General features: G+C 33.4%; 1 protein-coding gene across 1 annotated transcript in view; it reads left to right on the forward strand.

Annotated features, from left to right (window-relative positions):
* WDR36 (WD repeat domain 36) overlaps positions 1–26,381 on the forward strand; it is a 39,624-nt gene that overhangs the window by 4,065 nt on the left and 9,178 nt on the right. The window contains exons 3-18 of the mRNA XM_019727769.3: positions 68–168; positions 1,544–1,661; positions 3,848–3,980; positions 5,476–5,530; positions 6,907–7,039; positions 7,317–7,492; positions 7,825–7,945; positions 8,452–8,517; positions 9,911–9,997; positions 11,225–11,370; positions 15,673–15,787; positions 16,287–16,452; positions 16,698–16,806; positions 19,007–19,086; positions 24,227–24,334; positions 25,778–25,875. Of these exons, the coding sequence (XP_019583328.3) occupies positions 68–168; positions 1,544–1,661; positions 3,848–3,980; positions 5,476–5,530; positions 6,907–7,039; positions 7,317–7,492; positions 7,825–7,945; positions 8,452–8,517; positions 9,911–9,997; positions 11,225–11,370; positions 15,673–15,787; positions 16,287–16,452; positions 16,698–16,806; positions 19,007–19,086; positions 24,227–24,334; positions 25,778–25,875 (1,812 nt within the window). The remainder of the gene's footprint in view (positions 1–67; positions 169–1,543; positions 1,662–3,847; positions 3,981–5,475; positions 5,531–6,906; positions 7,040–7,316; positions 7,493–7,824; positions 7,946–8,451; positions 8,518–9,910; positions 9,998–11,224; positions 11,371–15,672; positions 15,788–16,286; positions 16,453–16,697; positions 16,807–19,006; positions 19,087–24,226; positions 24,335–25,777; positions 25,876–26,381) is intronic.

Below are 26,381 nucleotides of genomic sequence, written 5' to 3' on the forward strand. Positions count from 1 at the left end.
ACTTGAGGTTTCTATCTGATCCAAGAGCTTAAAAATTCATACTTCTTTTATATTTCTTTTTTCTTAGGTAACTCTGTTCCACAGGATATCTGCTGTATGGCAGCTGATGGGAGGCTAGTCTTTGCTGCTTACGGGAATGTATTCTCTGCATTTGCTCGAAATAAAGAGGTTTGTGTCACTGAACTATTTTTATTTGTTTGTCTTTTGCAGTTAGTAGTTGATTTTTTTTTTTTTAACATACGCGTATATACAGTTTTCTGGAGGAAGAGAAAGTTAATTTCATCAAATTCTTAAAATTAGTTAAAACTTTAGTATCGTTTTCTTTCCCAGTGGTTAATGTCAGAATTATTTGGACATCTTCAAAATTTTCGTGGCAATTGAGTCTTCTCTCTGGAACTTTCCACTTTGTATATTTGGTTGAGATAGGATTTAGTTCTGTATATTTTGAAAATGCTTTCCTGGGAGATTCATATTTGCACTACTGCTTTATGTGAATTGGCTGTTCTTTTTTATGGACAACTCAGCCCATGACTCCTTTTCTAAAAACCAAGTGCTTGTTCCCTAAATTGAGAAACCTAGATTCTTTGTTTCTCCACTGCTGAGGAAGAATCATTTCTTGTCTTAGCTACCTGTTGGTTTCTAAGTTTGTCCTGGGACAACTTGATGACCTGGCTTTAGTGGTCCAGAATGAAAAGGGAAAATGACAGTGGGGATGCCTAGATAGCCAAGTGATTGAATCAGTGTACTTGTCAAGGTTTGACTTGGACTGACATTTGTTCCTAATGTTCCTAATGTCCACACACATTATCACTGTGTGTGGCAGAGGACAGCAACTTACCTGTGGAGCTCTTTAATGGCAGTTGTTTGAATTTTTAGTCAGGAAATGTGTCTGTTTTTTTTTTTTTTTTTTTTTTGCAAAGTATTGCAGTTTGTAATTTTCCCTGGTAGATGTGGGAGGGCATCAGAGTCTATCAACTATAGGAAGCTGTTTCCATCGTTAGGGCCAAAGGGTCATAGAGAAGAAATAGAGTTCCTGGAACCTGGCGAGAGCTGAAACTGAAGAAGGGGCTGTAGTTACTAAGGAATGGAATACTTCTTCCCTAAAACAGAAAGCTATAGGAAAGAAGTACCTTACATCTCCCACCTCGCCTCCCTCATCTCATCTGGAACCCAGGTGGTGGTGGAGTCACTAGAGATTAGCCTTCTAGAATATAACACTTTTCTAGGATGCATGGAGTTATGCTGCTTGAATTGGGTTGTGGACCCAGATGTGTGCATGCCTCCTCCCTAAGCTCAGTTGGGAGGCTGAGTCTCTGAGGTCTCATTTCTGTATTCCTAATTCATATTTCCTTATTATTGGACTGGCTCGGGGAGCAGGGGAAATGCCTAGTTCCTTGCTGTTTGTCAATGGATAATCAAAAGTTGGACCACATTTCTTAATATGAACATCTTCAGAATTAGCATTTTTTTGGTTAATATAAATAATATTACATGATGAATGATTAATAATATCAAATAATTCTTTTGAATTTTGACATTATAGGTAGTACATACCTTTAAGGGTCATAAGGCAGAAATCCGTCTTTTGCAACCCTTTGGGGATCACGTTATCTCTGTTGATATTGACAGCATTCTTATTATATGGCACATATACTCAGAAGGTAAGAATTAACCAATTTGTTGCTTTATCTTGGGGTGGTATGTTTGTAGTTAAAATTAAAAACCTATGTAAGCATAACTTTAACACCAGAGGTTTCGAATATAAGCAGTAAAAAAAATTAAGAAAGAATCTTTAACATGTATAGGAAAAAAGGTTCTGAGTGAAAAACAGATAAGCAATTTTAATCAGCTAGTTGAGCTATTTATAACCTGTTAAATGTGTTTATCTCAACTAGTACATTTTCTATTACAGTTCTCCAGTTGAATGACATGATATGTTATTTTCTCGAGTGTATTTTGGTATATATTTACACTTATTAATTCTTGGTTTGTATTTTCAACTCTCAGTAAAAGAGATTATAATAGTAAACTTGAAGATCCTGTGATATGAAGGAAAATATACATCCTTTTTTCTAAGGATGAGTCAACAGCCTTTAACAGTGATACACTTGTACAGTGGCATGTATGCAGTGAGCTATGTTTATGCGACTATGTTATCTTCAAAGATTAGGAATTTATCACCAGACTATTCCCAGGTTTCCTCAGTAACAGACTGGATCTTTCACGAATTAAAGCTTTTAAGTTGTTTTTTGTCTTATTTTTTAATTTTTTTATTGGGGAACAGTGTGTTTTTCCAGGATCCATCAGCTCCAAGTCAAGTCGTTGTCCTTCAATGTAGTTATGGAGGACGCAGCTCAGCTCCAAGTCCAGTTGCCGTTTTCAATCTTAATTGCAGGGGGCGCAGCCCACCATCCCATGCGGGAAATGAACCGGCAACCTTGTTAAGAGCTCACGTTCTAACCAACTGAGCCATCAGGTTGCCCCTCCAGAAGCTCAGCAGCAGCTCATTGTCTTCAGTCTAGTTATGGAGGGCGCAGCTCACTGGCCCATGTGGGAATCGAACTGGCAACCCTGTTGTCCAGAGCTCATGCTCTAACCAACTGAGCTATCTGGCCGCCCAAAGCTTTTAGTTTTTTAATCTGTTTACATTTTTATCTTATATTATCTCTTAATTAACTCATTTTTTGATACAGTATGTTTCCTTTTAGTAGAAATTCTAGAGATTGCTCTCCTGGGAGTTATTCCATGTATTATTCAAATTAGTTACTCTTTTCTTTGTCTGCTCAAGTAGAGGGAACAGAATTCCAAAAGTAGTCCCTGTGCAGATGGCTGTTAAAAGGTCTTTTATAAATTTAGAGAATGTGATTTTAGAATCTAGCAGGCTTTCTGTTGATGCTGGTGCCCAGCTTTTTGTTAACAGCAACACATTGAACCAGTGTTTTCAGGGAGCTCTTTATAACGATATTAAGTAAAACTGCTATTTTTGAATAAAGGCAAAGATCTTTGAAAATAGTATTTAAAGTAAACTTGGTATAATTTCACCTGTGTCTATGCTTTTTAAACTGGGTTATACATACCCCTAGGAGTGTGTAGCAGTGTGCCAGATAGTATGTGGAATTAAAGATTAAGTGAAATGTACCTTCTTTGATACTCAAATTTATTGGGAAATTTAGTGAAAAATTGTTTTCATCATAGATGGAACTATGTGAAGTAGAAAACAAACTTTACACATAGGAATTTTAAATGTATGTAAGATTTCAAAAAATGTTTTGATCTTGCAGCAGGCTGTGCTATATCCCACTGCACAGGGCTCTAAGTTCTTTTACTCTCCTCTGTAAGAGGTTCTGTGGAAATGTGTGAGAGACACTGTTCTTAGTTTCATTGAGGTTTGCCTCTACTTTTCACATCTTTGAGTGGCCCATCAAGCTTTTTAGATACTTGGCCCTTCTCACCTTGGAAGAGCTCAGAGCAAACACTTCATGTGGAATATTCACTCACTTCTTGATCTAATTATAAAAATAATAAGGCCGATTGCTAGTTTCATATTTTTTTAACTCTATTTTTCATTTCTGTAAACCAATTCAGCGGTGAGTGAAATTTTTTACTATTGATATTAGAACTTTTAGAAAATTTTTGAGTCTAAATTATATTTATAAATTGTCCTTCAACACGTTTTTTAAATTTCTCAAGGAATGTTTATAGGTTCATATATAAGTCTTTGATTTATATTAGTACATAAATCTTTGATGTGGTGGATTTTAAGTGCTAAATATTTGGGTATATGAAAAATATTTTGAACTATTTTATAAAAAAATAATTACTTGCTATTTATAACTTACTTTTGTAGAAGAATACCTGCAATTGACTTTCGATAAATCAGTGTTTAAAATTTCTGCAATTTTGCATCCAAGTACCTACTTGAATAAAATTCTTCTTGGCAGTGAACAAGGAAGCCTACAGTTGTGGAACGTAAAGTCCAAGTAAGCACTTTTTCAGAACACAACATGGATCGCTTCTACCATATTCTCATCTGCTACTCCCTAATGCATACTTAAGCCTCTCAGTTCTCTCTCCCTGCCTTTATATGTTTATTAAAGAAAGGGCTTTCAATAAATATACATGTTTTTGGAATGGTTACTCAGCTTCATAAATGCCCATTGAAAAGTATATACTGATGGCCCTACTCACTGTAAAAAATCCATATCGCTGTAGAGAAGGATCTAGTAAAGTCACGTAAGATCAGAAAATAATTATTAGATTGTCACTGGGCAGCTTCTAGTTTTCGATAAACCAAGGTAAAAGAAGGCAAAGCAAGTCAGTATTCATTTAGTGATAACATATAGGAATGGTTTTTCAGAGTTAAAGTATTTCATCATCAACCATAAACATGATGGACATCTACTATAATATTGGTATAGCTAGAGGGCTAGATAAATGATTTTAAATAACTCGACCTGTTATTTGAATATTTATCAAGAGAAAAAAGGGGTAGCCGAGACATCTTTGTATAGCATTAAAAAGAAAAACAAAAATATTTGACTATCCAAATTGTCTTTATAAATCCCTTATAAATTCAAGAGAGAAAGTACGATTCTCAAAGGTTTAATGTTTATCCTGGTTTTTAGTTTTAAATTAGTGTTCCTGTTCATTTAACAAATATTATTGACTGCCTACTCTGTGCTAGGCTCAGGGATAATGACTGAGATATTTGGCTCTGCCCCTATGGTTATCTCTTTAGGCTCTTTATGTGATATTTACACTCTTTATTGTACATTTAGTATCCCATGGGTAGTCATTGAGTGAACTAATAATCTGTGCCCAGTTACAGAATTTAATACATGATTTAGTACTTTATTGATTATCAGTATAACAGTTTCAGAGATCTCTGTTTGCTCTCCATGGACTGACTTATCATTCATGGCTTGATTCTGAAATTTGGCAGCATCACTAGTGTCATATAACAGTTATGTAACATACGAGCAGTAATGTAGTTCTAATGTATTCCCTATATGATATGTTTGTAGAAACACAATACAGTGAAAAATGAGATCTGCCTATATTCTAATATTGTTTTCTGTTGTCTGTAATCTAAAATGGTTTTTACTCATGTATTTTTTCCCCTCTATTTTCTTAAAGAACTGGGTGGCATAGTATAGTAGTTATTAGCCGCGTGAGGTCTGGAATTGATGTCTCTAGGCTCTGTAAATTATTAGTCATGTGACCTTAGTTTACTTATTTCACATATTTAAGTTACTTAGTTTCTTTATCTGGAAAATGTCTACCTCATGGGATTGTTTTGAAGATTATTAAATAAGCATATATATATATATATATATATATGTATAATATTTAGAATAGTGTGGGAACAGAGTAAGAACTTAATAAATATCACACCTGTTATCTTTTAACTTTTTAATATGTAGTTGATTTTATTTTCCTCCAAAAAATAGCTTTCAACTATTTTTCTTCTTGTAGTAAACTTCTATATACATTTCCAGGATGGAAAGTTGGAGTGACAGCTCTTCAGCAGGTTAGTATTTTTCTGTCAAGTCAAAGAAGAAACAAAGTTAGTTGTAGAATCTTTCAGCTTCAGGGGTCGATCATATGTTTGGACTTAAACACAAAATATGTAGACTAGTTTATCTTTGTAAATATTACCCTAAAAATTGTGTTTTGGAAATGTAATTGAAAGCAAGTAATAAAACCTTTGACTGTAAACTTGGTAGAAATTCCTTTGCCTGGAATTAGGCTCTAAACCTGTAGTTGCTGTGGAACCATGTTTACTAGTTATCTTGCAAGCATGTAGTCCAGTGCCTTGTGCAGAGCAGCGATGAATTGTTCGGTGAAGCCGGGAGGTTGTAGGTCGTACAGAGACATTTGTCAGGATGTTGATATTTATAGTTTGAAATAATTGGGGCCAAAATCTTAATATTTCATTAAAGCCTGGACTCTTCCAGAAATAACTGCTTTTTGTTTTTATGCATCTGCAGAACACGTATGAATGAATGAAAGTCTGTCTGCAGATAATCTTATACGTAATTGGACGTATGCAGCTAATGTACATTGGTCTTTCTAAATATCCATTACTTATTCCTGCCCAATTTACATGCATTCTTTTATCCTCTGTTATTACTATAAACCTTGCTCTGCCTTTGCCTGCCCAGAAGACCCCAAAGGTATCAGATGATTAGGTTCCTTGAGGGCAAGGAATATACTTGTTTTAATATCCACAGATTCTACACAGGCTCTTATGCGTTGTAGTCATATGATGGCCAATTGATCAAATGTTTGGCTTGATTCCATTCTATAATAGTATTGGACATTGATCTTCTCTGCATAATAGAGGAAATTAATATAGAGCCTGTGTGTAAGACTGTTGTATAAAATGAAGTTTATAATCATAGGCTATTAGAGATGGAACAGACTAATTGTAAAACTTTTTTGCCTTTTAACCTGTTTTGTAGGTTTTTTTTTGTTTTCCTTGAGTAAACAATTCTTCACTTCCTTTGTAGTTGGCCTTTTATGTTGCCATGCATATGGTGAGCCTTTATATGTTTTCTAGGAGTTGTCTTTTTTTGTTTGTTTCCATCCAGTCAATGACTTATAGTGATTTTACATGTGAGCTTCCTTTTCTATTATAGCTGTTTTCTCCCCAAGTTGGCTGTTTTGGGGGTAGGGAGGTGCTGGTGACTACCAGATTTGAAGCTGGGAAGTAACTTAGAAAAATCATTCCTAAATATTTATTTCCATGCTAAATCCAAAGTATGCCACAATAGTAATACTTAGTGCCCTTTTTTTGCCACCTTCAGGAAGATATTCCATAAGTTCTTTTAATTACGCATAAGTAATGATGCATATAATCAGGATTAGTAACGCTCTGAAAATAGTGAATAATTTAATTTTCAGGCACCAGCTGTGGATGTGATTGCTGTTGGTCTTATGTCGGGTCAGGTTATCATTCACAACATTAAGTTTGATGAAACGTTAATGAAGTTTCGTCAAGACTGGGGACCTATTACTTCGATTTCATTTCGTACAGGTAAGTCTTAATTATTGATAAGAGTTAAGAACACTTAAAATGCATTACTTAGAAGCTCAGAAATTTTCTTAATAGATGTTTTCTTGTAATTTAATCTAATAGAAATGAATGAAATACTGTAATGAATGAAATACTGGGATATGAAGAGCCAAAAGACTATGGATAGATTCTTGGTGTATAGTTTATTCTAACTTCATTGATTAAAAAGGTGGAGAAAAGAATTATGTAGTTGTTTTATGGTGCATGTTTTTGTTAATGTATTTTATTTTAATAACAGACGGTCATCCAGTAATGGCAGCTGGAAGCCCATGTGGCCATATTGGACTCTGGGATCTTGAAGACAAAAAATTAGTCAATCAAATGAGAAATGCACATTCTACAGCAATCGCCGGACTGACATTTCTCCATAGAGAGCCACTTCTTGTCACAAATGGTGCTGACAATGCTCTCAGGGTATTATGATTATCATTGTCATCTTCCTAACTCATCTGTCCTACCCTTGTATTATTACAAGCCTGCTTTAATATATTAGCCTGGAACCTAAAAGATGGAAGGAATGTGGGATAAGTAAGATAGTGGTATAGATTGAAAAAAACACAAAAAAACCAGGAGTTTACATGATTGCAATGAGGTGAGACAGAGTTATAGTTTCTCTCTCCTGCAGCCCCTGTCAGCGGCATGGGAAGCATTACCCAGTGCCAGCTGATTTATGTCAAAGGTGATTTGGCTTCTTGCAGAGTACTTCACACATTGTGGAAGAACCTTACCTTTGTATTTCTTGGCAGATATGGATATTTGATGGTCCCGCAGGTGAAGGACGGCTTTTGAGATTCAGAATGGGACATAGTGCTCCTCTCACCAAAATTAGGTATTATGGACAAAACGGACAACAAATTCTTAGCGCAAGTGAGTTTCTGCTTCATGCTATTAGTTAATTCCAACAGTTATTGAGAGCAGGGTGCTTAATACTTAGTAAGTTTTGGTATTTACATATTTTTAGATTCAGCTGTCCCTTTGAGTGACTTGGAAATGTAGATAAAATGAGATGAAGAAAAATGAGGCCATTCTTTTTTAATACTTCAGGAAGCAGTGTAGATGATATCTTCATTTGGAGTGTCATTCTATTTACTAATCCTCAGCATGGTCAGATTCTGAAAATGTAGCCCTCGCTTATTCTAATAATATGCTGAGAATTATTAGTACCTCATTTTATTCTTTGTTCTTAATAAATAGAATTCTGTGCACAGTTGAATACTGTAATGAAGAATGTAGTTGCATTATGACTCTCCTTTTAAAGTGTCCCAAACTATAACTTAAAGCTTTTTATAGAATCCGATTTAACGATCTGTGATTCAGATGGTCCATTGTTTTGATGAAGCTTGATTAGGCATTTTCTATATATATCTCAACAGGTCAAGATGGAACTCTTCAGTCATTTTCCACGATACATGAAAAATTTAACAAGAGCTTAGGGCATGGTAGGTCATTTGCAACTGGAAAGAAAACTGCTGGTCACAAAAACGTTTCAAGATTCTGTGAGATAGCAGTGGAGGTTTCTTTGATAAATTTCCTCTTTTCTTGGATGAAATAAAAACCACTTGTATGGAAGGGTGGTAGTACTAACAGTCCTAAGATCAGTGTTGCTGAAGAAGTGGTTGAGATGCCGCTATAAGGTTATTGAAAAGAGTTAGACATCTTGGGTGTTGACAACATACTGCTGCCACCCAAGGTACATTGACGGTCTAACTTCAGCCGTCTATTGAATGTAGAATACTAAAGACAGAAGGAATGCAGAATATTAAAGACAGAAGCATCCAAGTAAGCAGTGTCCCATCTTTTTGTAAAAAGGACACATTTTATTCTCTATTCTGCATTTGGAATACTTTGTTTACTAAACAAAAATGTTTTTCAATTTTACTCATAATTACTCTTTTAAAGCTAATATCCTGGCTATTCATCCATGTATATACTTCCAGATGAATTTCAGGATCATTTTTAAATCAATATCCCAAGTAATTCCTTTTTGAATTAAACTGGAGAAATTTGTTATCTTTAAGAATCTTCACATTTAGGAATATCATACATCCTCATTCAAGTGGTCTTTTAATTTCCTCAGTGAAGTGTGTTTTTCAGCTTTCCTCCTTACATATCTCCTCCTTACAATCTTATATATTTAAGATTATTTAGTGCTATTTTGCATATTTTAATGTAATTTCCTAAATTTTTTTTGCTAATGTAAATGTGATCTTTGTTCGTTGTGCTATATATTATTATAGTGATACTAAATATTGCTGCATGTAGGGAATTCAGCTACTTTTTTTTTGTGTTGGTTCTGTTGCTGGTCCAGTGAAACTTGCTACTTTTAATAATTATTTGGCTGTTTCTCTTTTTTTTTTTTTTTTTTTTTTAAGTTTTTTTATTTAAGTGTGTTTTTCTAGGACCCATCAGCTCTGAGTCAATTAGTTGTTTCAATCTAGTTGTGGAGGGCGCAGCTCACAGTGGCCCATGTGGGGATCAAACCAACAACCTTGTTGTTAAGAGCACCGCGCTCTAACCAACTGAGCTATCTGGCTGCACCGGGCTGTTTCTTTTAATTGACATGACTGTCTGATCATCATATCATCTGCAAAAAAGGATATTTTTACCTTCTTTTTTTCGGTTATTCATATCTTATAGTTTATTTTCTTGTGGTGTAATTACATAGGCTAAACTTCACAAATGATTAAATAATAATGGTAATATCATCATCATTTTGCTCCTGATTTAAATGGGAATATCTTGAACTTCATAGTTACGTGACAATAAATAACTTATATGTATATTTTCATTATGAAGGATTCATAGCTATGTTCTCCTCTCCCCCAACCTCAGGACTAATAAATAAAAAGAGAGTCAAACGTAAAGGGCTTCAGAATGCCATGTCAGTGAGACTTCCACCCATCACAAAGTTTGCAGCTGGTAAGTAACTTCATATTGTGTTTTGAGACATTCTGCTATGTCATTTATTTCCTACTATATATTTCTTTATTTTCTCCATTTTAATAAATGCTTTTGCAAATATGAATAAGCATCTGTAAAGTAATCTCAATATATTTTTTTATTTCTTCCTTGTCAATAAATGTTTTTGCAAATATTATTAAGCATCTAGAAGGTAACCCCAAGTACATGCAAATATTATTATCTAAAAGGTAACCCCAAGTACTTTTGTGAAGACCGAAAATGAGTTATTTATAATTTGAACTTGTTATCTATTAATTTCTGGCTTTGCTCTTCTCTATAAGAGCTACTAATAAACAATCCTTGGTATTTCATTTTGTGGCCCTTCTTTTTATTCTGTCATATGTGGAATAATGAAAGTCACTAATATAAAAAGGCAAGAATTGAGAAAGTAGAGTTCTGAGTAATAAATACCTAAATACACTGAGGTCTTAGTATATACTGTCACTTGAGCAGTGCTTTATTCAAAGAAGTGATTTTAAGAAAAATGTATAGGTGATGGAATTGTTGAGTGAAAACTGTCATAGAAATAACTGTATAGGCACCATTTTTACTTCAAGGTTATTATAACTAACAACCTGGTGACTTTTTTTTTTTTAAACTTTAATTTTGACCACCCTCCTCTCTACTTTTTATCTTCGAGTCTGAGTGGTCTTTCTCAAACATCTGAAACATTTCACTCATTGTCTTACAAATCTTTCAGTGGCCCCTAATTACCTTTAGGGTAGAATCTCCTTTCCTTAACATGGCTTTCAAAACACTCTGTAATGTGGCCCAAGTTGCCTTGACCTCTTCTCATCCCTTTGGAGAAAATGCGTCACCTACTTGCTGTGCTTAATTTTATAATTTTGTTCAAGTTACTCTCGGGCCTGTGTGTGCCCCCCACCCTCAGTTAATTACTACTTGTTTTACTGCTTCTTTGAGGGAGCCATTTGTTAACTCTCCCCAAATTTCTTAGCAGACTCTTCCTGAGTGCTCTTATAACACACTATCATAATTTATTGTAATTTCTTCTAATCAGAATATCTTGTTAGATTGGAAACTCATAGCTATCAGGAGATACCTGTTTATAATTGTGTTCCTAGTGCCTAATGATAACATGGATATTAGATGTTTAATAAATAATAGGTAAATGAATGAATGAGAGAATGAAAAGCAATTTGATTTATGATTTTAATTATGTTTCAGAGGAAGCTCGTGAAAGTGACTGGGATGGTATCATTGCTTGCCATCAAGGTAAACTGTCTTGCTCAACTTGGAACTATCAAAGATCTACAATAGGCGCTTACTTTCTCAAACCAAAAGAGCTGAAGACAGATGACGTAACTGCAACAGTAAGTGAGCTTGTTTGTAAGAGCTTTTCCCCCATAAAACTGTCCTATGGTAATCTTGTTATACTCAAGTTTATTAATAATAGTATTGGTTGAAAAAACATTATTTAACATTTAGAAATAGTGTTGTTTCCCAACTTACAGAGAATTATTTTAGGTTTAAGTCAAGCTTTGCTTAATCAGATGTAGTATATTGGTTATTTAAATTTTCTAATTAATTAATACAGGATTACTCAAAATACCCTTTGAAGATGATTTCAGCATTTATCACTATACTTTCTCACCTGAATTATGTTGAGTATACAGTATGATATTCAATGAGTATGAATCTAAAGGATTCTTTTTTTTCTTTTTTCCTTCCTCTCTTCTTCCTTCCATTTCTTTCACAATAGGAGTAAGATTTAGGTAAATTTTTAATGAATTATAGATGTAGTAGAAGTTAAGTCTTATTTCTTGTTTTCTTATATTTGTCTTTTGTGAGAAGTACCTTTTAGAGAAATTCTGATAGAATTCTGTCTAAGCTTTTTTAAAATATAGCTTAAAGTGTTTGTTTATAAGTTCTGTTAAAATTTCTTGGTAACTTCCAGGGGAGGGATTCTTATACATAGAGACCATCGTGGGAAGTGGCTGCTCTTTTTTTGCACATGTGCAGCCAAGTTAGTCATCTTCAGATGCCAGTTCACTTTTATTAGTTATAAGTGTTTACTTATAAGTTCTTACTTTTTATTGAAATTTTATTGTTTTCTTTTGTTAATATGTAAGTCTTCTTGTATTAGGTTTAGATTTTAAGATATAAAGACAGATTTCAAATTTGGTTTGCAGAAGTGTTGCTTCTGCTTTTTATTAAAGTTTTATTGAGATATAATTCACTCATTTAAAGTATATAATTCAACAGTTTTTAGTATATTCACAGAATTGTACAATCATCACCAAAATCCTATCAATCTAGTTTTAGAATCTCATCACCTCAAAAAGAAACCTTGTACCTATTAGCAGCCATCCCCATCTCACTTTCCCCCTCTCCCATTTCCCTAACCTAAGCAACCACAATTTGCTTTTTATCTCTGTAGATTTGCCTATTCTTGGCATTTCATGTAAATGGGATCACACAATATGTGGTCTTTGTGACTGGCTTCTTTCACTTAATGTAATATTTTCAAGATTCATATTGTAGCATGTATCAAAACTTCATACCTTTTAATGCTGAATAATATTCCATTTTGTGAATTAAACCACATTTTGGTTAGCCATTGATGAGTTGATGGACATTTGTGTTGTTTCTGCTTTTTTGGCTATTATTAATAATGCTGCTATGAACATTACTGCACAGGTTTTTGTGTGGACGGATGTTTTTGTTTCTCTGCATTTATACCTAGGAGTGAAATTGTTAGGTCATAACGTAACTATGTTTAGCATTTTTGAGGAACTGCCAACCTATTCCAAAGTGGCTGCACCATTTTACATTCTACCAGCAAGGTATTAGGTTGGTGCAAAAGTAATTGTGGTTTAAAAGGTTAAAAATAATTGCAAAAATGCAATTACTTTTGTACCATCCTAATATAAGGGTTCCAATTTCTATACATCCTAACCAACACTTGTGATTGTCTGTTCTTTTGATTATTTGTGGGTACGAAGCTGTATTCACTGTGGTTTTGATTCGCATTTCCCTAATCACTTAATGGTGATAAGTGTTTTTTTGTTTGTTTGTTTTTAGTGCTTATTGGCTGTTTGTATATCCTCTTTGGAGAAATGTTTATTTAAATAATTTGTCCCTTGTTTAATGAATTCTTTCTTTTTATTGAGTTGCAATAGCGCTTTCTGGATACAAGTTTCTTATCAGATACGTGATTTGCAATTATTTTCTCCCAATCCATGGACTGTCATTTTGTTTTCTTGTTGGTATCGTTTTCTGCCTAAGAGTTTTTAATTTTGATGAAGTCCAGCCTATCTTTATTATTATTATTATTATTGCTTGTGGTTTTTTAAAAATCACCGCCTAACCCAAAGCCATGAAGATTTACTCCTGTGATTTCTTTTAAGAGTTTCATATTTTTAGCTCTTGCATATAGGTCTATAATACTTTCTGAGCTAATTTTTGTGTATGGTGTGATGTAGGAGTCAGAGTTTATTATTTCGCATATTGATACCTAGTTGTTCAGCATCATTTATTCAAAAGATTTCTTTTTTCCCCATTGAAGGGTTGTGGCACCCTTGCCAAAAATCATTTGACATAAATGTGAGAGTTTATTTCTGGATTGTCGGTTCTCTTTCATTGTTCTATATGTCTATCTTTATGCCAGCACCACATCTTCATTATAGTATCTTTTACCTTTGTAGTAAAAGGAGGACTGAATCCTCCAAGCTTTTTTTTTTTTTTTTCCAAGATTGTTTTGACTATTCTGGTCCCTTGCATTTCATATGAATTTTAGGATCAGTTTATCAATTTCTGCAAAGAAGGAAGCAGGATTTTGAAAATGCTTGTTAAAAGTGTAACTAACTCCACATTTGATCCTATTTTGTACAGATTCCTTTGTCAGTATGTATGCAGTATTCCCCATAGTACAAAATCCAGTCTTGAACTTTTACACTATTTTCTAAACCATATAAACTATCTTAAGCATCTTAAGTTTACTGGCACAGTTTTGTGTAGCTATAGTAGTAATGGTAGTAATAATTACAGCTGACTTTTGTTGTGTGCTTACTTTGTTCCAGGCTCTCTGCCCAGAACATATTATTTTGTGTTATCCTCACAACAATCCTATGATATGGTCCAATATCCTATGATATTGTTAGCCTCTTTTTATAGACAATAAAATTGAAGCTTAATCTAATGAGTAACGTGCCTCATCAGTAAAGCTAGTAAAATGGAAGAGCTGGGATTTGAACCTAGGACCATTGAATTTAGGACCTATGTTCTTAACTCACAGCCAATAGTAATCACTCATAGATCATTCAGTAAATGTATATACACTGATACTTAACTGGTGATGACCCATTTGTCTGGTAAACTCAACTACTTGTAACAAAGTCAGTAACCAGTAAGTAATAAACAGAAGTATTTATCAAAGAGCGCATGCTCTAAAGTACAATTTGATACTCAGAGGTAACCCTCTCAGCTTATTCATTTTTGCTTTGTTTATGCTGTCTTTGATAACAGAGATTAGAGTAAATAAATTAGAAAAGGAGAGTACCAGAAGCAGGCCTACTAACAACAAGAAATCCTATTAAAATAATTGCACGTTATGAAAAGTACAGCAAGGCCATCAGAAGACTATTAATTGTAGGTGATAGCCTAGTAGCTCCATTAGTTCCTGATAGCGTAACTATACAACATAAACATTTATGAGTTATTAAAAATAGGTAAAATTACATTTGTGTTCTATTTAGGAAGATAGAATGCTTTTTAAGGTTAGTCCGTAATTCCCTATGTAAAATATTTTATTAAGGAATAAACTATAATTACCTAGAAAGTGTGTGTAAGTGGAACATACTTATGTGAATGCTATGTAAATATGTCTTGACTCAGATAGTATAGCAGTTTTACTCTGCACAGTTAAATAGCCTCTATTAAATATTTTCTTTTAGATCTTAGAAGATACCTATTTCTTTAGACATAAATTCAACAGTCTTTTGAATTTTCTCTTGGGTGGGTGACATCTGATTGACACATAATGGCAATCAGGGATTTCTCTGGCCATGACCCAATAAATACCCAGTGTCATATTTTTAACATAGAAGAAAATACCTGTTATTAATACAATAGTGACACTTTAAGTATTAAAATATGTTTATTTTACAGAAACTACTTATAAACTAAATATTTTCTATGCAATATCTTATGTTTTCCTTCCTAATATGTCATAATTAAAATATTTTGGGCATTTTCACTGGACAGTCTATCTAATGATATGTTTTCAATTCTATATCAGCTGTAGAAGCAATTACAAAAATAAGGTAGGGAGAAATTAGGCAATGGAATGCTTCGACTTTAGCACTGTTGTGAATAAATTAAAAATTGAAGGCCAGCTGATAACAGAATTCTCCTGACTTTGCAAATTTTAATTAACTTTGGTTATATTTTATTGTCTTGGATAATAATTTCTTCATACTTCTTAGAATGGAGATGGAATCAAGCATATATTTCTTAGATACTCAAGTATAATTTTATTATATTTAAGAAAATTGAAGCAATTTGCCACGCTTTTTTAATTAGTAGATTAAAAAATACTTTGGAAACTATAAAGTACAGTAAAACCATTAGTTATTTTCTGATGTCATTTGTGTTTAATTTTTTTTTTTTCTAAGGCCGTGGATATAACTTCTTGTGGAAACTTTGCTGTAATTGGTCTTTCATCAGGAACTGTAGATGTATATAACATGCAGTCTGGTATACATCGAGGAAGTTTTGGCAAGGATCAAGGTATTGAATTTTTTTTTCTTATTTTTAAAAAAGTAGTATAGATAGATACTAGCTAATAACCGTCACTGGCATGTATTAGATTCTTCAGTGTTGGCCATTTTGCTAAAGTAGATGGGTTATCGTCAACACTATATGACAGATACTGTCATTACTACTCTTATAAACACCATGTTGAAATACTCAGAATGAAGTCATGGATGAATTAGAGGAAAGTGGATATTGTACAAATTAAAATTTTTGTTTTCTTCCCCTTGCTGTAAGCAGAAAATCTTAATTTTTTTTGAAACTTTTGTGGCATTAACCTGATGGACTATGTTTTTATTCGAGCAATATAGTAGTTTTCTCCTTGCTCCCTAAAATCCCAGATAAATGTTAAGATTTTAGGGAAGGTAAATAGTGGGAGCTTAGATATTTAAATGAAGGAATCCTTTTTGTGTAGTATTCAGAGAGGCAATGCCAATTCTTATTTCTTTTTTTTCTTTTAACATATGCTTTAAAGCTCATAGAGGGTCTGTCAGAGGTGTTGCAGTAGATGGATTAAACCAGCTGACAGTTACAACTGGTAGTGAAGGATTACTCAAGTTCTGGAACTTTAAAAACAAAACTTTAATCCATTCTGTGAGCCTCAATTCATCTCCAAATATGATGCTACTACACAGGGACAGGTAAAGTTTTTCTTTTAATGATAATGGATTTTTTTTTTTTTGATGCTTTTGGTAAAAGTTCTTGATTTAAGTACAGTACATAATTTGCCAAGTGGGAAAAATCAGACTTAATATAAAAGAACAGCATTTTACTTAATTTCCCCAAATATATTTGATTAAAAAAATTAAAGTGACTATGAGATATTAGTTGAAGGTTGTTGTTTTTTCTTACTTGTTTATTAAAACTGGTTCACTTATCTTGCTAGTGGCATTCTGGGACTCACCTTGGATGACTTCTCCATTTGTGTCATGGACATAGAAACTAGGAAGATTGTCAGAGAGTTTTCTGGACACCAAGGTCAAATAAATGACATGGTAAAACAAACTTTAGGTGTTTAAACAAAACTTAACTCATTTCTACTTCTGTTTAGGTTTAAAATGTTCAAATAATTGAATCTATTATTCTTTAGTAGCATTGAACTCATCATATGAGGAATTGTTCAAAATAAATAATTTGGAAGCTAGTTTTTCAAAGAGATTTTTTTAAGGAAGATGTGTAGAATTAAAAGAATTTTAATATTTGTCAGGAAATTAATGCCATCAGATTAAAATACAAATCTCAGAGTTTATCTTGTTCTCTTAAACTCTATACAAGGTCAGCATATACTTTGGAGAATGAATGATGCATTGAAACATGACTTAATATTAAACTAAACTGAGACAACACATTTCTGTTTTTCTACATGACAAATTAATACTAGTGCACCTGGAATATCTGGTACCTAGTTTATTTAGTTTTGTGTTATTTCTAGAGTTTATATATCCTAACTCCTAAAGAGTTTAATTAATAATGTATTATGTTCTTATAGTAGGATATATGGTAAGAAGTACTCTAGTTTCAAAAGTGCACGTAGAGGACTATTTTAAGTACATATAGTTATTTTGCATGAAATTTACTTGAAAACAGAAAAAAATAAAAATAAAATCCTAGCTACTGAGCAGCAATCCCAACAGCTACTTAATAGTTCTCACATCAAAAATCAGAGTTTGCAATGTTACCCATTTCCTTAAAAATAGGGGGAAAATGGTCAGGAAGTAGTGTTGTGCTGCAGATAGGAGACTGGCAGAACTACCCATGAACAGAATTTGTTGCAACAGTATCTATAGAAATAGGGTGGGAGTGAGGTAATTTTGGTGAAATGACATTTTTGAAAACATCTGTCAGGACCAACGTGCTCTTCCTATTTCTTTCCTTTTCAAACTTTACTTTCAACTTGTACCATGTTTCCCCAAAAATAAAACCTAGCCGGACAATCAGCTCTAATCCGTCTTTTGGAGCAAAGATTAATATAAGACCCAGTCTTATTTTACTATAATATACGACTGGGTTTTAATAATATAATATAAGACTGATACTAATTTTTGCCCCAAAAGATGCATTAGAGCTGATTGTCTGGCTAAGTCTTATTTTCGGGGAAACACCATATGCCTAGAGGTTCCCCTGCTCAGTAATAAATTACTCCTGTTTAATTAAATCTATGCATATTTATAACATGACTCTACCTACCAGAATCATTTTTCCCATCCTTTAGTATCTGCACTATCCTGTAAATTGAGCTCTCTGACCTTAAGTTTTGAGGTTCCGTGGTATCACTGCAACCCAATGAACAAATTAGTGTTCACTTATCCCAGTATCATTTGCCAATATGGAGAGTCGTGATCCCCGTGGTATGCTTAGACTCCTAAATGAACTATCATGCCGCCGTTATAAACCTTAAAGTTTGTCCTTTCGGGTCTTCTTATAAATCTGACCTGATTTAAACCTTACCACATTAACTAGCTGCAGGCAAGGAGAACTATTATTTATCCATTTTTATTGATAGAAGAGATATAACTTCTTTAAGGTGGCATAAGTAGTTTATTGTTTAAATTTATTTTGAAAATCTGATAATTGTGGTTTTAAATTATATTTTGGAAATAAAGCATGGTTAAGGAAGAAAAGGAGAATTTTTAACTGAAGCTGCAAGTAAAAGTAGAAAGACTTCTTTAGTAACTTTTATATTTTAAGAGAATTTGCATTCTTGTCTTCAAAATCATTTTGAATTAAGTCTTAGAAAGCTAGTTTAATATATAGACTGTTTCAAGAAATTTGTGGTTTTTGTTACTTTCACAGATACTTTATAACTAAAATTAGACTAACGAAATATTTCTAATTGAATGTTCTCAGACTAGCTGTTTTATGTTAAGAATGATTTGTAGTCAGACAGTTTATTGTCTATAAATTATAGGAGATTCTGGAGTAAAAATTTAAAATTGGGTGATACTGTTAAGTTTTATAACAGTTATAATTCATGTAAGCCTAATCCTTATCTATATCTAAATTACTAGCATAAAAGAAATGGTGTTTTCTTTTATGTAAAAGAGAGTGGTCTAAATTTTATCCAGTCTGAATTTTTAATGAAGCCTGCACCTTTTCATTTCTTACATTCTTTGAGCTGCTAAAAATACAGACACAAAAATACACACATAAATACACACACAAATTATATATGTGTTCTTTGTTTTAAATTTAAAGGCTTTCAGTCCTGATGGTCGTTGGTTAATAAGTGCTTCAATGGATTGCACTATTAGAACTTGGGACCTTCCTTCTGGGTGGTGAGTTTATTTTTAAATCCCCAACCTCTATCAGATTTCCCAGTCATTGTCTTTTACCTATAGTTAATGGATTATCTGCTTCTTTGAATAGGAATATATTTTCTAACTTGATGGTACTTTGTCCTTGGAGTGTTTTTGATCTCCAAGGACAGTAGTGCCATAAGAAAATAATGGTGAGGAAAATGCAGTCTCTTTAGGTTTTCTGTACCTGCAAAATGGAGATATAAAAGTGAGTTGCATAAACCTTAAAAAAGCTCATTTGGTCTTTTCGATAATTTAAAATACACCTCAGACTTTAGGACTGCAACTTTTATTTTGAATGTTTTTTGATTGTTTATTTTGTTCATATTGAATTTAGTTTAAAAGGTCAAAGGCCCTAACTTTCCTTTATGTATCTTATATATTTTCTGTGTAACATAATTCCTGAAAGAAGACATTGTAGATACCTTTAAGTAATGAAAATGTGTGACTTAAGATTTGGGTAAAACCCAGCAGTGTTCAGAAATCTGTTTTATAGATTGACACTTTCTACTAAAACAGCACTTGAAGAGGAAACCTCTAATTCTGTTAAATAATTTGATCAGAGGAGACAGAGAGACAGAGAGAGAGAGACAGAGAGAGACAGAGAGAGAGAGAGAACTTTGCTGTTGTTAAAAATTATATAGGAATAGATACAATTTAAAATCATATCACTTAACGTAGAATTGCTGGATTAAGTATAAAAGGAGTGATGGGAGTAGCAAAGTATCTAGTTTAACAGGACTACACCATAAGGAAAGACATTGATGAGAAAGGTGAGAAGGAAGGATTATACTTTTTAATCTTCTGAAATATTTCTCAATTAAGCTCTGTCCAAATCTATTTCCTTTTCTTTCTTGGGAATTGGATAAGCTCATACCTGAAAGCATTTTGACCTTTAGAAAGGAAAATCCCTGATGTACTCATTTCCCTTCAAGTTTGGTACAGCAGTGAGGCAGAGCTATTCATCCAACACACACTGGATTTGGGATATGCACAGCAGGTGTTGCTGTTGAGTCCAGCTCTATCTAATAACTAGGGACTTTTGTCCACAGGTGTGTCACTTTTTCACTTAAAATAGAGGAAGCAAAATCTAATTAATTGGCTATGTTCTCCAACTTCCAAAAGTTAACCTAAAGTTGGTACTTTCTTAATTTTTAAAAAACTTTTTTTAAAGGCACCATTAGAAATATTGATAGAATATTTGGTAGTCGGTTGCTTCTTGGACTTTTGCAACTTTCTAAAAATGAACATTATAATTTGAGTTGCTTTAATTACAGTAGGAAAGTTGCACAATTATGCCCTTTTCGTTTTCCTTTTAAGTAGTTTTCGTTCACATTAGATGGGAGAGGTAGGTTAAGGTTCAGTAGTACTAAATAAGCAAAATATTTCTTAAGAGTCGCAAGTTTTTCTTTGGAATGGAAAATTTAGGATCTGAAAACATTGAAAGCTGCTAATCTTTGACTCAGCATTAGCCTTTTTGCTGAATTTCTTATTTCAGTAGAAAGTTGAGCAGATTTAAATTTGACAGTTTTTCAACTCTGGTATCTTATTTTTGGGTGAACACTGAGGTAATTTTAGGTGAATACAGAGGCATGAAGCTAAAAGAAACCCAAGAGCAACAAATGAGGCACAAAGGGATTGTTAAAAGAAAATGTAATAATATCTACAGTGATTGAACCAAAGTATATTTTTAATAAAGACAAAAATAAGTACTACTTTAATTAAGATTTGAAGTGGAGCAAATGAGAAAGCTTGAAAAGCAATATCACACAACTACTGCTACCTAATTGCAACTAAGCTAACATTTACTAAGAGCCACAAGGCACTTTATATGCTTTTATATTTCATCTTCCCTCATATCCTAATGGATGTGGGTACTATTACTGTTAGGAATCCCATTTCACAAATGAGAAAATGGAGGCTTAAAGAGAAGTTAAGTGATTTGCCCAAGGTGGCATAGTTTATAAATGGCATTTTGCTGTAATAAGCATAGGAGAAAGAAACAGATTTCCCAACAGTTGTGAACTTGTTTTCCTGATGTAGAAGATAATAAGGAAGTGAGGATCAGTATTTCATCATACAACGATATGTAACTATTGGAATTTTGGGTTCCCCCTTGTTTTAAACCATAATTAGTGTGACAGCCTTTGGAGATTCCTAGTTCTTTCTTCAGTAAGCAGCTTTATCTTTATATAACATGTCAAATATTTAAAGAATGAGTATACTCATTACATAGCCTGAAAAGTGAAACTATTTATGAGTAAACCTTTGGGTGTGGTAACATACCAGTGTATCCGTCTGGAATTGTGCCTTCTAAAACAAATTGCATAGGTACTGAAGTTTTCCTGTAAAGTTGTTTTAAAGTGCAGAAAATTTTCTCGTGTTTGTAGGATTCTCAGAGAAGCAGAGTTGAAGTTTTTTATCCCTGAACTTATCTGTCATTCCCTATCAATACCACTTTATATTTCTGGTTGTTTTCAACCTATTGGAAGTTCAGGTTGAACTCTTTTGGGGGTGAGAAAAATATAAAATTATATAGTTTTAATAGAATTTTGCACTTTGTTCTGTCTCACCATTGCTTTCTGAGGAGAATTACATGAGAATAATTGGCATAGAACATTGTTTTTCATTTCTCACTGAGGTAAAACCATCCCTTTGTTCTATTCATTAAAGATTCCTGTGTAAGGTGATTCCATCACTTTGGACATTGACCATCTAGACACTCTGCATTTATTCAGAATATAATCAGTGTTATTGCTATATGCAGGGCTCTATGCTTGAAACTCTGATTCCTTAGAATGGGAATTTTATTAATATTCTCTCAATATATACCTTATTTGGGACTTTTCATTCTGTGCAATTAGCAGGAGACTATCTGGTAGTTAGGTCTGGAATTAAGTCTGCACGCTTATGCTTTATGAACTAATGTGGCCATGTAAGAAATATGCTGTGTATGTGGAAACCATCTTCCTCAATTTGATGCTTTTACTAATGGAAGGTCTTTCTACCCACACACAACAACAGCTGTGGAATCAAGTTGCACAGTGAATTTGACAAAATAATTATAGTATCACATAAAATAAATTTGCTCAAGCAGTAGATTCTATTTTTAACAGATTTTAAATGTGTTACGGAGTTTCACCCGTCACATACTTACACTTTTAATAAACAAATATTAAGACAAGAAATGGTAAGATCTGAAATTGCTGTGTTTAGGTTTAATTATCATCTATATACATTGGGATAATGTTTCTGCTCAGGTTTTTCAGCTCAGGTTTTTTGGATTCAATGAATTCACATAAATAATGTAACAGTCTCTGGATATAATAAGTGTTCACCAGTGTATCCTTTTTCTCAATTCTCCTGGTTCCCAAGAGAAGCCATTCTTGTGAGCTTCGAAAGTAGGTCTGAACAGAAATGAGACAGGTTATTACTCACTTTTTCCCCCACACTGGAATTAAACAGCGGTCACCGTCCTGAGTACACTTGAGTATGTGTTCCCAGTGCTCCTAATTTTAGTCTTGTCTTCCTACCTTGCATTCGTTATTTAAATTTACATTATTAATCATTTTCTGAACAAATAAAGGGACAGATTTCATCATGGACGAGTCACTTGTCTCCACTAGGGAGTCTTCATTTCCATTTGAGCTGCTGAGTGTGTTCCCTGAATCACCAGTGTAGGCATTCCCGGGTGTGTATGTACTAACAAGCTTTGTGTACCTTTAGTTTCAGTAGTGTTTTTACTGAGTTTATAGTGATTTAGAGGTGACGTCCTGGTTCAGTTGCTTTCTCCCTTGAACAAGTTTTTAAATCTTACTGTGTGTTCCTCATTTTTCTGACCTATATAGTAAGGATGAATCTACCCATGAGGTCATGAGGATTACTTTTGTAGACTCAAGTGCCCAAGATACTTCCTAGTGATAAAAAAAAGTGATATCTATAATAAAAAAAGTGATAACTGCTGTGATTTTTTTTTTGCTTGAAATGTTTTATTTAATGTAGATTCTGAACTTAATTTTGCGGGGCCTGTCCATGGATAATGTACTGGCTTCAGTGAATAAAGTTTTTAAAACAGCAGTGGTTAAAACCATATATTCCTCTTAAAGTATACAAAGTATCCTACACTTAGCCAGCCTGAGAAGCATCCTCTGCAGGAGGTCTTTCTATTTGCTCATTAAATCCACTTCATTCAGATCCCCATTGCTTGTTAGATGACCACTACTGTTTTTCGGGTCAGAAACACTCTACATTGTGATGGCAGATTTTTGTTTGTTTTTTTTTTAATGAAAGTGAAGATTACACCACTATCTGGTCAAATGCCTTTAGTGATTTTTTCTATTGATTAAAAGATAAAAACAACCTCAGATGTTTGGTATTCAAGACCCTATATGTAGCCTTATCCTTATGCATCCAATACTGTATTCTCTGAGAAGTCTATTCTGAGTCTCTTACCTGGGTGTCATCACTCCCCTTTCTTCCCCAACTTTTCCACCCCTCCAGCTTTTAAAGCTATGAGACTAGTTTCCATACACTGCTTTATGGTTATGCTCTAGAGATTGAATTTTTTTTATATATTTCATGTATAGCATGAAATATATATTTGAAAAACAGGTTACCTATTTGAAAAACAGGTAGAACTGCTCAATTTTTTTGCATTACTATTCTCTTATTTACAGCCATTTTATTTTATTAATTTCTTCTATTGCCTAAGCCTTTTATTATTTTCACTGGGATAACAAAAATATAAGAGAGTGCTGATAAGTAGATTTATTTTAAACATATGATATCTTCAGAATTGTCCACATGTTAGTCTACCAAAATGGAATTTCAGAAAAACAGAGTATTTCTTCCTGTATTCTCCCTGTTGAAAACTCTTTTCTCTGGTTAATTGGTCTATTTAGTATTTTAAGGCTTTCTCATTAAGAGATTATTGTCATATAGCAACTTAGTTGACAGAGCTCTTTGTTATGGATGACTTTCTTGTGGTGGTGATTTAAAAAAAAATAAAAATGAAAATTTTCTGTATATCTTATCCCATATTCTTTTAACAAAAATGTATTTTGTGAATTATATCCTTTGGTAGTGTTAAAATATTGTAATGTCTTGATTCTTTTTATAGCCTTATAGACAGCTTTTTGTTGGACTCAGCTCCTCTCAATGTTACTATGTCGCCTACTGGAGACTTTCTGGCCACTTCCCACGTTGACCACCTTGGAATTTATCTATGGTGAGTTCTTTCATACAATTCTGTTTTGAGTAAGGAAGAGAAGGAAGATGATATTGTCAGAGAATCACAGTTGCTAACATTTAGTTTTTTTGTTTTTCGTTTTTTTAATTTGTAGGATAAAAATGTTACATAGTTAACACAGAGTTAATTTACCATAAGTTTATGACTGATTCAACATCTGGTTGATAATTCAAATAGCTTTGTTCAAATGTATTCTAAACCACAGGATTGATTTTTATCTATTACATTTAGTTTTTATTTGCAGAAAGGATAAGTGAATTTAAAAATGTTAGAAAAGGGGAGTCCCCAGCCAGGCCCTGGGCTTCCTGCCACTACCACAATACTGCCTTCTGACCTTGGCCAATCTCTTAACTTCAGATTACTTTGTCTATAAAATAAGGCATAAGCGTGGGCAAAATGCTTACTAAGATTTATTCTAGTTGTACAACTCTTGAGAACCATGCAGAGATACTTATGGTGATCTGCCAACTCCACGTGATAAACGTGTAAGAATTCAAAATAAATAGTCCCTCATCTGAGTCTAGAAAAATTTTTGTCTATTTCCTGAGTTCAGATGTCTATTTCTTTTAACTGTTAATATTGAGGAAGAGAAAAAAATTTTACTTCTTTTTCTAATTATAAAATTTTATAATTAGATTTTTAGGATATGAAAATAAATTCAATATATAGTGGAAATAGACTCTGGCCACCTTAATAAGCAAAATGGAGTACGTATCTCCTGGAATCTGTGAGGCTTGAACAATCAAGACAAGAGAAGAACAGTAGCTATGGAACCTCAGCAGCAAGAGTATATAGTACTGCTATTAATATAACTCAGAACCTGATATTCCCAATCTTTATTTTCCATTCCAAATTCATAATATATGGGAAACAGAATCTGATTGCCGACTTTGGAACAGGTAGCTGCCTCTTGATTAGTCATACAAGGTCATGGTGCACAGTCAAGTAGCAGAAACATGGCCACTTAGGGGACCACTCTAGAGAAGGGGAAATCATGACTGTTAACCCTAAGGATCTGGTCAGCATATTTTCTAATGTAACTCTCCGAGTCTATCTTCATTTATATTTCCTTAAATGAAGGGTGACATTTGTCAAAACAATATAAATTGGTGGAGGTTATGTTACTTTATAAAAGTATTATTCCAGTACCTGTCTCTCAAATAAATACATTTTTGTACTACATTAAAAATAAAGACCCCGTTAATAATGTTTATACCTAGCTTTCATGTGATGACATTCATGACACAAATCAAAGCATTTTCAAATCAATACTATCTATGTTTGAGATCTTTTTTTAATTTGTAAGTGATTGGAATCTGTATCCAAATTCAAGATTATAGAAATTATTAGCAATAATTGGAGTTTCTCTGAAAAACCAATTTTTATAAGTTTTTAAATATTGCTTATGTTTTTATTTCTCAGGTCCAATATTTCCCTGTATTCAGTTGTTTCAATACGGCCACTTCCCACAGATTATGTTCCTTCAGTAGTGATGCTTCCTGGTACTTGTCAAACCCAAGGTAATCACAAAACAGTAAAATAATTTTTGAAGTATAGTAACAAACGTGAAATGAGTGATATTGCTACTGAAGGCAAAGTTTAATGCAGGAGTGTCCAAACTGCGGCCCGCAGGCCAACTGCAGTCCGCAATCCATTGTTAATTGGCCCACAGCAAATTCCAAAAATATATTTAGTTTACTTAACTAAACCAGGTGAGGCGATACGTACTTCACCTCGAGTGAGTTGCCCGGCTGTTTGTGTATTTTACCACATATGGCCCTTGGTGAAAAACGTTGAAAAAAGTTTGGACACCCCTGGTTTAATGCATTCGATCAAAGTATTTTTTAACTGATATGAAATGTTTTGAATGACTTCATGAATTTTGCAAAAATGATTGGCATGGCATTGATAAGATATCTAATAGTATACCAGTGGAGAAGTTTTAGGTCTAGCGATGGGAGTTGTAGTTAATATGAAAAGATGAGGAAATGAAATTAATAGAAAGTGTTTACAAGGCTACACTGAG

Source organism: Rhinolophus sinicus, chromosome 3 (genome assembly GCF_057876585.1).
Source record: "Rhinolophus sinicus isolate RSI-liver-muscle chromosome 3, RSI-T2T, whole genome shotgun sequence".
Lineage (NCBI taxonomy): Eukaryota > Metazoa > Chordata > Mammalia > Chiroptera > Rhinolophidae > Rhinolophus > Rhinolophus sinicus.